Raw genomic sequence first — 12,625 nt, 5'->3', positions numbered from 1 at the left:
GAGCTTTCTCTGGACAGAGACTATGCCCTAACTTAGACCAGACCCACCTCAGCAAATCGTGGTGTAGAAGCCAGCACAGCACGAAGACTCAGGATGAGATCATCTCTCTGGATGCCATAGGGATCATTTGGTGGCTGGAAAGGGAGAAGGCCTATGGATTTGCAGTTTTCAGAGCACTTTTGAACATAAATTTGAACCAGAATAAGTGATGCTTAAATCTAATCTAGCACAACAGTACATCATGAGGCCCCAGCAATAAGACATGCTTATTCTTATAGGTCCCTTGAGAATTTTTGGCTTTTTGGTATTTATTTTTGGTAATGCTAGCACTGAATTCAGGGCCTTGCACAAGCCAGGCAATCACTCTACCACTAAACTACCATACGTAGGCATTTAAAAAAAAGAAAAGAAAAAAAAAAAAAAATCACACCACACATTGTATTTCCCCTACAATTTTATTTTGGTGTTTTAAGGCAGTCTTTATGTAGTCAAGGCTGGCCTTGAACTCACTCAACTTCTTAAGCTACCACACCCAGTGATCACATATTCTCTATCTAATCTATTGTTTTAATACTTAGAGATAAGCCCCCTTATCTGTCAGCTATATTGCTTTCTTCTCTATCCATATTAATATTACTGTTAGTATAAATTGTACAAATATATACATTTCAAAACATGATTGACTTATCAAATGTTTTTTTATGTTTTTACTTAATACATTAAGAGCACTTAAAATTTTTAATTAATTAATTTTATGTGTAGGAGTGTTTTGCCTGCATGTGAGTATGTAGGTGGGTGTACTACATGCATGCGATGCCTACAGAGGGCCTTGGAACTGGAGTTTCAGACTGGGAAGCTAACCCAAGTCCTCTGCAAGAACAGCTCTTTCAGCTCTTTTTTTTTTTTTTTTTTTTTTTTTAATCTTTTTGAGACAGGGTCTCCCTGTAGCCCCAGCTGGCCTGGAACTCACTAGGTATACCAGGCTGGCCTTGAACTCAGAGATCTGCCTGCCTCTGCCTCCTGAGTGCTGCGACTAAGGTGTGCGCCACCACATCTGCTGCAAGAACAGCTCTTTACTAGTGCTCTTAACTGCTGAGCCATCTCTCCAGGCCCTAAGAATTTTTTTGTGAGGCAAGGTTTCCTATAGCTCAGGCTAGCTTGGAATGCCCTCTGTATCCAATGCTAGCCTTGAACTTCTGATCCCCTGCCTCTACCTCCCAAGTGCTAGGATTACAGAAATGTGTCACTATAGCTAGTTTATGTAGTACTAAAATTGAATATAGGACTTTGGGCATGCTAGATAAGCACTCTCTGAGTTACATATCCAGCTCCATTAAGAGCATTTTTAATGGTATTATTCTTTATTTTTAATTTATTATTTTTAGTTAATGTATATGAGTGTATTGCCTAAATGTATGTAAGTGTATCTGTGTCGTGCAATGCCTGAGGAGTTCAGAAGAGGGCGTTGGAACTGGAGTTACAGATGACAGTTAACTACCATGTGGGTGCTAGGAACTGATCCAGGTCCTCTGCAAGAGCAGACAGTGTTCTTAACAGCTGAGCTCTCTCTCCAGTCCCAGAATGGTATTATTCTTTCATAACATTACTTTTAGTAGCTAATACTACTTCATTGTAGGATCATAAACTGAGCCACAGTTTATGTAAGTAATGTTTTCTCTGATAGATATTTCTATTTTTTTCACTTGTATAAAAAACTAATTTTCAACAACATAAAAAAGTATTGATAAACTGAGCATAGTGGCATACCCCTTTAAACCCAGCACCCAGGAGACAGAGGCAGGCTGATCTCTGTGAGATCAAGGCCAGCCTGGTCTCCATAGCAAGTTCCAAGCCAGCTGGCGCTATAGGGAAATTCTGTCTCAAACACACAAAATCTTAAGGAAAACTCTCCTATCCAAGAGTGAGAGCAAAAGTTAGAGAGTAAGAAGCCAGGCATGGTATTATATACCTGTAATCCTAGCACTCAGGAGACTAAGGCAGAAGAGTTGCTACAAGTTCAAGGCCAGCTTGGTCATAGACCAAGACTTTGTCTCAAAACAAAAAAATCCAACCACCAAATGAAACAAAGTAACCTACAAGTTACTTTTGCCTGAATTATTCCTGGCAAAAAAAAGCCAGCAACAGAGATTGTTGCTAAAGAAGTGGATGTGGCAGGAAAGGAATATGAGAATATTAAATCTCTATCCTTTAAGTGTTGAATTGTACTGATTATCTTTCAAAAAAAAAAGAATGAAATATTCTTCTCTTCTCTAATTACAAATACATATATTCCTTGACCCAGCAATTCAATTTTAGTAATCCTATTTATACCTATATGTATATAAAAGTTGCAGCATAAAGCCAGGCATGGTGACAAACACCTGTAATTCCAGCACTCAAGAAGAAAGCAGGTAGATCTCTGTGAGTTCAAAGCCAGCCTGGTTCATTAGCTTATTCTAGGCCAGCCAGTGTTGCATAGTAAGTCTCTGCCTCAAAAAAAAAAAAAAAAAAAAAAAAAAAGTTGCAGCAGGAGTTGGACCCCCAGCAGTGCATAAAGCTAGTCATGGTGGTACCTGCCTGTAATCAGAATATTTGGGATGTGGAGGCAGGAAGATCAGAAATACAAGGTCATCCTATAAAAATGGTTGCATTGGGCTGGAAAGATGGCTCAGCAGTTAAAAGCACTGGCTGCTCTTGCAGAGGACCTGGGTTCAATTCCTATCACCTACATGGCAGCTAACAATCGTCCATAACACCAGTTCCAAGGAATCCAACGCCCTCTTCTGACCACCATGGGCATTTCACTACACAGGTGCACTTACATACATGCAGGCAATACATGAATACACATAAGATAAAATAAAAATAAAAATAAATAAAATATTTTTAAACAGTTGCAGCATTGTTGGTAACAGCAAAAAAGTAATAACAGCTGTAATAGTATCCTATGGAGCATTAGTGAAATTAATCTATTACACAAAGAGGCATGCTAAGCAGCCATAAAAAATGAACAACCGCTGGGCGTGGTGGTGCATGCCTTTAATCCCAGCACTTGGGAGGCAGAGGCAGACGGATCTCTGTAAGTTCAAGGCCAGCCTGGTTTACATAGTGAGTTCCAGGACAGCTGGGGCTACAGGGAGACCCTGTCTCAAAAAGACCGAAAAAAAAAAAAACTGACCTATTGTGTTGATATTACTTATAATCCCAGCCCTTGGGAAGCTGAGGCAGGAGGATGACTAAGAGTTACAGCCTAGGCTACATAGTGAGTTCAAGGCCAGCCTGAGCTGCACAGTGAGACCCTACCTCAAAACAAAGCAAAAAGAATGAGAAAGTTTATTTGTATACTGATTTTGAACATTCTCTAAGACATACTGTTAAGTGAAAAGAGAAGGAAATGTGTATGTGACCAATGAGTGTCAGAGAATTTATTTATATACAAGTATGAAAATGTTCTGACTTAAGAAATAAAATTTGTTCACTATGTAAAAAGCCGCAGTGGTAGATTTTTCATCCTTGGTTATTCTTTTAACTTTTTAGTTTATGATTTGGACATACACAATAATCCACAAAGTGAAGGTCAGAGGACAAGTCTGTGGAGTCAGTTCTCTCCTATCTTTTATGTGGGCTCTGCGAATAGAACTCAGGTGGTCAGGCTTGTTTGGCAAGGGCTTTTACCTGCTGAAGCATCTCACTGGCGGTATTATCTTTTCAAAACTAAAACACACACACACCCCACCCCTAAAAAAAGGGGAAATCAGAAAAATCTGGTAGCTGAAGTAGCACCTTTGAACATTTCAAAGGTATAAGTTCTTCTGAGTTATAAAGGTTATTGATTATGAAGGCTGGGCATGGTGGTCCAAGCCTTTAATCTCAGCACTTGGGAGGCAGAGGCAGAGGCAGGCAGATCTCTGAGTTTGAGGCCATCCCTGTCTATATAACAAGTTCCAGGCCAGCTGGGGCTACAGGGAGACCCTGTCTCAAAAAGACAGAAAAAAAAAAAAAAGAAAGAAAGAAATGAAAATAATTTCAGGAGGTAGTCCAACATGAAGCTAACTAAAATAAGCTAGTAAGTGATCTTCTCTAACAAAGATGGCTGTGGAGGTCAATACTCCAACATTGGCATGCTGTAACAGAGCTTTCATTTCTTCTACATTACTAATGCTTGCAACACAGATACCAACACAGCCCACATAGTGACAAGGCCCTGTGTATCTGACAGTAGAAGGGAAATCAAAAGCACAGTGGGTGGAAGGCTCATGAGGGTCAGAGCAAACATCTCTTGTACATGCTGTGTTCAACCATGCCATTTGGTTCTGTGAATTTGTTTCTATCACCTGAGATGCTCTCTCCAAGTATAGAATTATATCAGACACGTTCCTCAGAAACCAACCTAAATCTTATCTATGAGGTCAGTTCCTGTCAACTGTAGCACATGCTGAACCCTTGTGTTTTCAGAACAATTATAGCACCACTCATTTTGGTACTTAATCTCATACTATTACCTCAATGTTTCAGTCTTCAAGGGCAGGGACTATGGTTTATAATCCTGTAATAAGTACACTGTTTAGGAACTTAAGGAGCCCTCTCAGATATCTGCTGAGTTGAATCCTTCCTCTAATGTCAAATGTTTCTCCATTTCCCAATTCATTAAAATATAAATCCATGAGAACTTTAAAATGGAAATATGGGTTAGGGAAATAGCTCAGTGGATAAAGTGTCAGTCTGAGCTACAGATCCCATAAATATCAGGCATGGTGGTACATATCTATAACTTTAGCATGGGGTGGGAGGTGCGACGGAGAACAAGAGGGCAGTGGCAGGGAGACAAGTGGATCCCAGGTGCTCACTGGCCAGCCAGTCTAGTCAAAAAGGCAAGTTCCAGGTTCAGTGATAGACCCTATCTGAAAAAATAAAGTGGAAAGGGATAGAGAAAGACAACCAACATCAGCCTCTACCCTCCATACACACATACACACCCTACACACACAAGCACATAAATAAATACATTTAAAAAATATAAGTCCAGGGATTGTCTATTTTGTTCACCTGTAGTCCTAGTGCCTAGGGCCTACATATAGCAGGTACTCAATGAGATCTGATAAAGAATGAAGGCTCTACTTACAGGGGTAAAATCAATAGGGAAATAACAAGATGTCACTTCAAATAACTCTTCCACAAAAGGTCCTGTGAAAACAAAGAATTAGGGTGATTTAGGTTAATTCACCTAAGAAAAGTTCAACCTGCCTATTCATTGCTACCAAGACAACCAAGACATACCCAGGCTATAGTCCCTGGAAATGAGGTCATGGACGATGTGGAAAGCAACCAGAAGATTACGGGGATCCTTTTCTCCATCCATCACCTGGATGAAGCCAAATGTGAAGTCAGCTCCTAGGTCTTTTAACTCTGGGAAGGAGAGAACAAGGTCACTGCTGTCCCATGGAATAGAAGGCAAGCTTGGGCTCTCTCCTGCTGTCACTTGGTCTCCTTTCCTGCTTGGCAGAGAAGGCTCTTTTGTTTTTAAATTAATTCAGAGAAGTACTCAGGGAAGAGATGTACAAATCTTTGTGTATGCATGCACACATGCACGTGGTTTTTTTTTTTGGTCTTTTTGAGACAGGGGCTCCCTGTAGCCCCAGCTGGCCTAGAACTCGCTATGTAGACCAGGCTGGCCTTGAACTCATAGAGATCTGCCTGCCTCTGCCTCCCACGTGCTGGGATTACAGGTGACCACCACCACACCCAGCTGACATGCATGTGTATTTTCAGAAGTCCAGAATTAAAAACTGAGCTGGCATTGTGGCACACGATCTTAATCCCAGCACCCAGGAGGCAGAGGCAGGCAGATCTCTGTGAGATTGAGGCCAGCCTAGTCTACAAAGTGACTTCCACGCCAGCTATGGCTACAGGAAGACCCTGTCTCAAAAAAGATCATAAATTAATTAATTTAATTTAAAAAAAACCCTTTACTACACTAGACAAGTGAACCCCATGTCTTTCTTCATCATTCCTCAGAGTATTGGCCTTTGCACACAACACCTAGGTTAAAATATATCCTACTCATGAGGGAAAAGGTAGCAACTTCTTGCTTTTCAGATTAGAATCCTGCCTCTTACCTTCTTCTCGGGATTGCATGAAGTTGGTGATGATACTGAACACTGTGTGGCGATCCACTTGTAGCAGGGACTTCAGGGTGGGGAAGAAAGAAAATAAGTGAAGAAAATGCTCAAAGAATATTTATTTATTGATTGATTGATTGGTCTTCCTGAGACAGGGTCTCCCTGTAGCCACAGCTGGCCCTGAATGCAGGAGATTTGCCTACCTCTGCGTCTCAAGTGCTGGGATTAAAGGCAGGCATGCACCACCATACCTGGCCCTCAAAGAATACTTTAAAGGACAAAACTACTTCCTGTTTCACACCCTCTAAGTGGATAATTCTCTTCAAACCAGGATATGACCAAGGTAAACAGAGCTTTAGAGAAGGGCATGACTATAGATCTAGAGTTGTGATGCCTGTAACCCAAACCTGTTTCATACATGCCTTAGATTCTTCAGCTGTAACAAGACATGGGTCAGATGTTATGGCATTCATTCCTCTCCTTTTCCAATAGAAAAGGATAATGTATAAACAAGGTCACCATTTCTCAAAGTAATCAGAACTCTGAAGACAATTTGTTTACCATCTAATTCTAGTTATGTCAAGTTCTATGAGACAAAGAACACCAATATAGGAGACTACCAACTGTTATCACTTACCTGAACATGAACCTCCTGGAAAATGGCTTTGAGCACTGAGACAGCCAGCCCTGGGGGCAGGGCCACACACAGGCTCTGGGGTAAAAGGGAAGATAAATGAATACAATGGGTCTCATTAGCTACAGTAGGAGCCCCAACATTCTGGCTTGGAAGGAAGTGCTGACAGTGAGTAATTTTCTCTATTTAAGTATTTCTCCACAGCTCCTTCCGACTGAGCAGAATTCCAGTTCCCCAAAGGGTGTTTTTTTTCCTTAGTATAGAAGATGGGTATTGTTTATTACAAGGTAAAGAGGAGCGCTCTCAAGGATGCCATTGCTACACAGGGTGATTTACTCTCTATAGCAAAACTGCAGTAGGACTGACTGATAGTGATTTACTCCTACATTTGGACTTTTGTCTTTTATTATGTGAAGGTTCAACCCCAAAAGGCAAGGAGAAAACTGTACAAGGGCTCCTGCAAACAGTTATGTAATAAAAAGGAAAACTCACAAGTGCTCTCAAGCCCTGAAGGACAGATGGAATCACAAGATGATGGTCCTTTAGTCGGTTCTCATAGAATAGGATCAGGTGTACCACTGCACAAACCAGATGTGGCTGTTAGTTTAGCAGGTGTGCGGAAGACCCTCCAGCTACATTCTTCCTGTGTGTCTATAAGGCCATTCCATTTTGGCTTTCACTACAAATTTTCTCCATCAAGAGAAACATCCCATACCTCTCCACATGATGGTGTCTTGACTTTGTGAGTTAGAAAAAACAGGGAAAGAGCTCTTAATTTTTTTTTAACTTATTTTTGTTTTATGTATCTGAGCGTATTGTATACATGCATGTAAGTGCACCCGTGTCATTTAATGCCCTTGGAGATCAGAAGAGAGTGTCGGATCTCCCTGGAACTGGAGTTACGGATGCTTGTTATCCCACCATGTGGGTGCTGGGATTCAAACCCAGGTCCTCTGCAAGAGCAGCCAGCATTTTTAACTGCTAAGCCATCTCTCCAGCCCCAAGAATTTTTTTTTCTTTTTTCCCTCATGCTGGAGACAGAAGGCAGCATTTCATGACCCCCCACCACTGCCTAAACCATCCTTTTCTTTTCTTTGAGAGTGTTTCACTACAGACAACATTCTGGAGTCAGTTTTCTCCTTCCACCATGGGTTCTGAGAATCAAACTCAAGTTGTCAGGCTTGCATGGCAAGTGCCTTTATCCACTGGGCCATCACAGCAACCCTCCACATTGTTTTTTTGTTTGTTTCTTTAAAGGTTTATTAAGTATGTGTATGAGTGCTTTGTCTACATGTCTGTATGTATACTGCATGCATGCAATGCCTACAGAAGCCAGAGGAGGGCATTAGATCCCCTGGAACTGGAGTTACAGAGAGTTGTGAGCCACCATATGCATGCTGGGAACTGAACCTGTGTCCTCTGCAAGAGCACCAAGAGCTCTTGACTATTGAGCCATCTCTCCAGCACTCCCATTTTTTTTTGTAAATATTTTATTATTTTTGTTTTATGTGTATGAATGTTTTGCCTGCATGTAGGTAAGTGCACCCATGTCGTGCAATGTCTGTGGAGGACAGAAGAGGGCATCGGATTCCCTGGAACTGGAGTTACAGACAGTTGTTAGCTGCCATGTGGGTGCTGGGATTCAAAACCCTGTCTTCTGCAAGAACAACCAGTGTTCTTAACCACTGAGCCATCTCTCCAGCCCCAGCACTCCCATTAAAAAAAAAATGCTGGTCATGGGGCCCACAAACTTTTCCGTAAAGGATCAGGTAGTAGGTATCACATGCTTATAGGACATGGACTCTGATGCTAGTACTCAAATCTATAACTAAAATACACTGAAAGAATTCTTCAAGACTCTATTTGAAATCCATGCATCTTGCATCTTAATTTTAATCATCTCTACCACAAGGAATGAAGACCTTGAACTAAGTGCTCAGATTAAACCCTTTTCCCTATATGTTGGCTAGAATAGTCATGGAAGTCTTGGCTTAGCAATTCAAGAAGACATTCCTACTAGTGATTCAAGTACCTTCCTTCTCCAGGAGCAAGGAGTGGCACTGGAGTAGCACCTGCGACAAAAGCTGAATCCCTCGTGCCCGAGTTCGAGGTTCTGGGTTCTCTAGAGAGGACCTGGGAGACAGTAGCATGGAGAGAATCTGTCATTATCTAGTTCAAATATTTAAAGGAATACTCTGCAGTTTGTCATACTCACCACCCAGGCAAAGAAGCAGAGCCACACCCTCTTAAAGAGCAAAAACTGGGCCGGGCGTGGTGGTGCATGCCTTTATTCCCAGGCAAAGGCAGGTAATGTCTGTGAGTTCCAGGACAGCTGAGGCCACAGGAAGACCCTGTCTCAAAAAAAAAAAAGCAAAAACTACCTAGGAGGTATTCCTGAGTTAATAGCACTACAGATTCTAGACTGAAACCCCCCAAACTCATTCTCAGTCTAATCTGGCATCATTAGAGGCTCACATGACACCACAACTGACAGAAGTTTTGGTCACCAGGCATCTCAAGCTGGCACCTACTGAGCATTGTGCTTAGTCTTTCTCCCCAGGGCTATGATTTTGACATCCCTCTGAAACAGAGCTAAGCAGCTACCCACAGAGTAGGCTGGTAGCTGCAGCTTCTTGTGAAGGAAGACAACAGATAGACTTTTGTAAATTAAAATAAAAATGTGTATACATATATGTATGGGTGTTCACATGGAGGCCAAAAGTCAATTTTGGCATCATTCCTCAGAAATTGTTCACCTTGCATTTCTTGAGAACGGTTTCTTACTGGTTGGCCTAGAGCGCTCTGATTAGGTTAGGCTGGCTGGCTGCTGAGTCTGGCCGTCTCCACCCATCCAGCACTGGTATTACAAGTATATGTCACCACATGTGGCTACTTTTTTTTTTTGGTCTTCTTGAGACAGGGTCTCCCTGTGATGGAATCAAACCAAGTCCCCCCAGATCAAAAGAAGAATATTCTGGGAAACTGTACAAGGAAGATGTAAAATTCTAACTACTGAGACAAAGCTGACCTTTTCATGCTCCATGCACAAAGCCGAAAATCACCCAAAACTTCCTCCCACTACTGCCGCTCCCCCTCCCACTTCTACTGCTTGTGGTTTGTGGTTTTTGCCTTTAAAAGAAGCCTGTAAGCTGAACTCTGGGCTGCTGCTCTCTCTCGAGTGAGGCAGGAGCCCGTCTGCGCAAACGATTAAATCCTCTTGCTTGTTGCACCTCCTGATCTGAGGACTGAGTTATCGGGGTGCGGCCTCCCGTGGATATTGGGTACCCCAGCCTGGGGGAGGTTCCTACATTTGGGGGCTCATCCGGGATTCGGTTGCCCTCAGACCCATTTCCTCATATCAGCAGGAGGTAAGGACGTCTTGTGATTTGTCTTGGTCTGAATGTCTGTCAGTTATTTTCTGTTCTGGGAACGTTGCGTCTGAACATTTGTGCCTGTGCAGGACCTGTAAGTCTGTATTCTGGAAACCAGTGGGAGTGGCAGACGTGCCCAGAGGCCCCTGGTTCTGACACTCTGGCCTTAGGGACCGGAGTGGTCTGGAGTGGGGAGGACGGCGTAGCTTTCCTTCCCCCGGGAGAAGAAGGGAGCTTGGCTTGGCTACTCCCCTCCCACTCTGTACTTTCAGTTTTCTGAGTTAAGGGGCACGCGCCAAGGAATTCTGTTCTGTGTATTGTCTGTGTCTGTGTTCAGGGATCCCAAAAGTGAGAATGGTGGGTGCAGCGTGTGTCTGAATGAAAGAAGGACTGGTCCACACAAATGTGATTTAATGTGGTGTGTATGCTTGATGGTTGTGTTAGTTACATAGAGGGAGGTCTGGTTTTGTAGTTTTCTCAATGCTCTTTATTTTAAACTTTCCTCTGTGTGCGTGCTTGATGATGTGTTAATATTTTAAAAGAAAAAGGTCTGGTTTTGTATTTTTCCCTACGCTCTCTATTTTAAGCCTTCCCTGCCTTTTTCTCTTTCCTTTCATTCTTGGTCCAAGTCTTCGTGAGGGACCGTTAAAGGCGAAAGAGAAACTGAGGTTTCTGATCAGGGCCACTCCCGGATGTAAGCCAAAGCCTCTTAGCCCTCTTAGCGGACCCCGACTGCCCACGGGTGGAGACAGGATGGTTTTTCTGTATCTCCCTTTTCCTCTCCATCTCTTTTTGACCACTGAAAAAGCCCCGCGGGCATGGGTCGAGTAAGTAAGAGCCATAGGGCGCTCGCCGCTAAAAGACTCCCATGAAAGGATAAGGGGGTCCCAGGTGTGAATCCCAGATAAATTCACGTCCCCCTCTGAAGAAAAACTGGGCAACGTTAGGTACTCGTCCATAAGCACACCCACTGGTCATTATTATTTGGAGTGGCATATTCTCACTTTCTTTCTTTCCTTCTTACTCTCCCCCTCTCCTGTCTGTGACCTCAACTATGGATCAATCGCTAACTACCCCTTTAAACTTAACTCTGGAACACTGGAAGGAGGTTGTGGAACGGGCCCATAACTTATCATTGGAGGTCCAGAAGAAGTGGTAGAGTCTCTGCTCCTCTGTATGGCCCTCTTTCGAAAAAAAGGATGGCCAAGGGATGGGACTTTTGACCTTGCTACTATCTTACAGGTTAAGGAATACATTTTCCACCCAAGACCACACGGACATCCGGACCAGGTGGCCTACATAGTCACCTGGGTAGACTTGGCCCGGAACCGCACATCTTGGGCACGGCCGTTCCTACCTCCTAGGGGAACTGAAGAGACTGACCAGGGGCCTCCTACCCTTTCTGCCCCCCTGAGTCTTACTTCTTCCCTCCTGCCCCTTCAGTCTGCCCCTGAGAAGAAGAAGCAAAAGCCAGTCCTCCCCGAGGACCAAGCTTCCCTAACCCTCCTTGATCCTGCACCTCCCTATCCACCTGCGTAGGCACGGTTTTTTCCCTCCGAACTGTAGGGGATCAGATCCAATACTGGCCTTTCTCAGCCTCAGATTTGTATAATTGGAAGACTCATAACCCTTCTTTTTCTCAGGACCCTCAGGCTTTAACTGCTTTAATTGAGTCTATTCTTCTTACCCACCAACCCACTTGGGAAGATTGCCAACAACTTCTCCAGGCACTCCTAACCACAGAGGAGAGACAGTGAGTCATCCTGGAAGCCCGGAAAAACATCCCCGGGCAGGATGGGAGACCTACTATGCTCCCAAATGAAATAGACGCAGGATTCCCTCTGACTAGACCCAACTGGGACCCTGAAACCGTGGCAGGTAGGGAGTGTCTCCGTCTTTATCGCCAGACTCTGTTAGCGGGTCTCAAAGGGGCTGGAAGGTGCCCGACCAATTTGGCAAAGGTACGTGCTATAACCCAAGGAAAAAATGAAACCCCCGCAGGGTTTCTAGAATGCTTGATAGAGGGATATCGGATGTACACCCCTTTTGATCCCACAGCCCAGGAGCGTCAGGCAGATCTTATTATGGCCTTTATAGGACAATCAGCTCCTGACATTCGTGGTAAGCTCCAATGGCTGGAGGGCCTACAGGGGTACTCCTTACAGGATTTAGTAAGAGAAGCTGAAAGAATCTATAATAAGCGAGAAACTTTAGAAGAAAGAGAGGACAGAATCAGAAAAGAGCAGGAAGCTAGAGAAGATAAAAGAGAGAAAAAGAGAAATAATTAGTCAAATTTTGGCCACAGTAGTTCAGGGAACAGGACCAGGACCAGGTAGGAACCTGGGAGACAAGAGAAGGCCCCGAGTGGATAAAGACCAGTGTGCCTATTGCAAGGAGAGAGGACATTGGGCTCGAGAATGTCCGAAGAAGCTGAACAGACTTCAAAAGAAAACAACCCCAGTCCTGACTCTAGGGGACTAGGGAAGTCGGGGCCAGGAGCT

The 12,625-nt window shown here is 43.5% G+C and overlaps 1 protein-coding gene across 6 annotated transcripts in view; it reads right to left on the bottom strand.

Annotated features, from left to right (window-relative positions):
• Mms19 (MMS19 homolog, cytosolic iron-sulfur assembly component) overlaps positions 1-12,625 on the bottom strand; it is a 47,273-nt gene that overhangs the window by 12,287 nt on the left and 22,361 nt on the right. For 5 of the 6 annotated variants that reach the window (XM_008831975.3, XM_029563040.1, XM_029563037.1 and 2 more), the window contains exons 3-9: positions 8,786-8,886; positions 7,246-7,331; positions 6,757-6,831; positions 6,117-6,186; positions 5,278-5,406; positions 5,123-5,184; positions 48-134 (exon numbers count right to left, since the gene is read on the bottom strand). In XM_008831975.3, coding sequence (XP_008830197.1) covers positions 48-134; positions 5,123-5,184; positions 5,278-5,406; positions 6,117-6,186; positions 6,757-6,831; positions 7,246-7,331; positions 8,786-8,886 — 610 coding nt within the window. Of the gene's footprint in view, positions 1-47; positions 135-5,122; positions 5,185-5,277; positions 5,407-6,116; positions 6,187-6,756; positions 6,832-7,245; positions 7,332-8,785; positions 8,887-8,968; positions 9,094-12,625 lie in introns of those variants that run through there. The other variant, XM_017797860.2, reaches the window with a different exon arrangement.

The sequence above is a fragment of the Nannospalax galili genome, unplaced genomic scaffold (genome assembly GCF_000622305.1).
Source record: "Nannospalax galili isolate Female #2095 unplaced genomic scaffold, S.galili_v1.0 scaffold875, whole genome shotgun sequence".
NCBI lineage: Eukaryota > Metazoa > Chordata > Mammalia > Rodentia > Spalacidae > Nannospalax > Nannospalax galili.
Note: the sequence above shows the minus strand (reverse complement) of the source record. Positions and strands in the feature narration are given on the sequence as shown.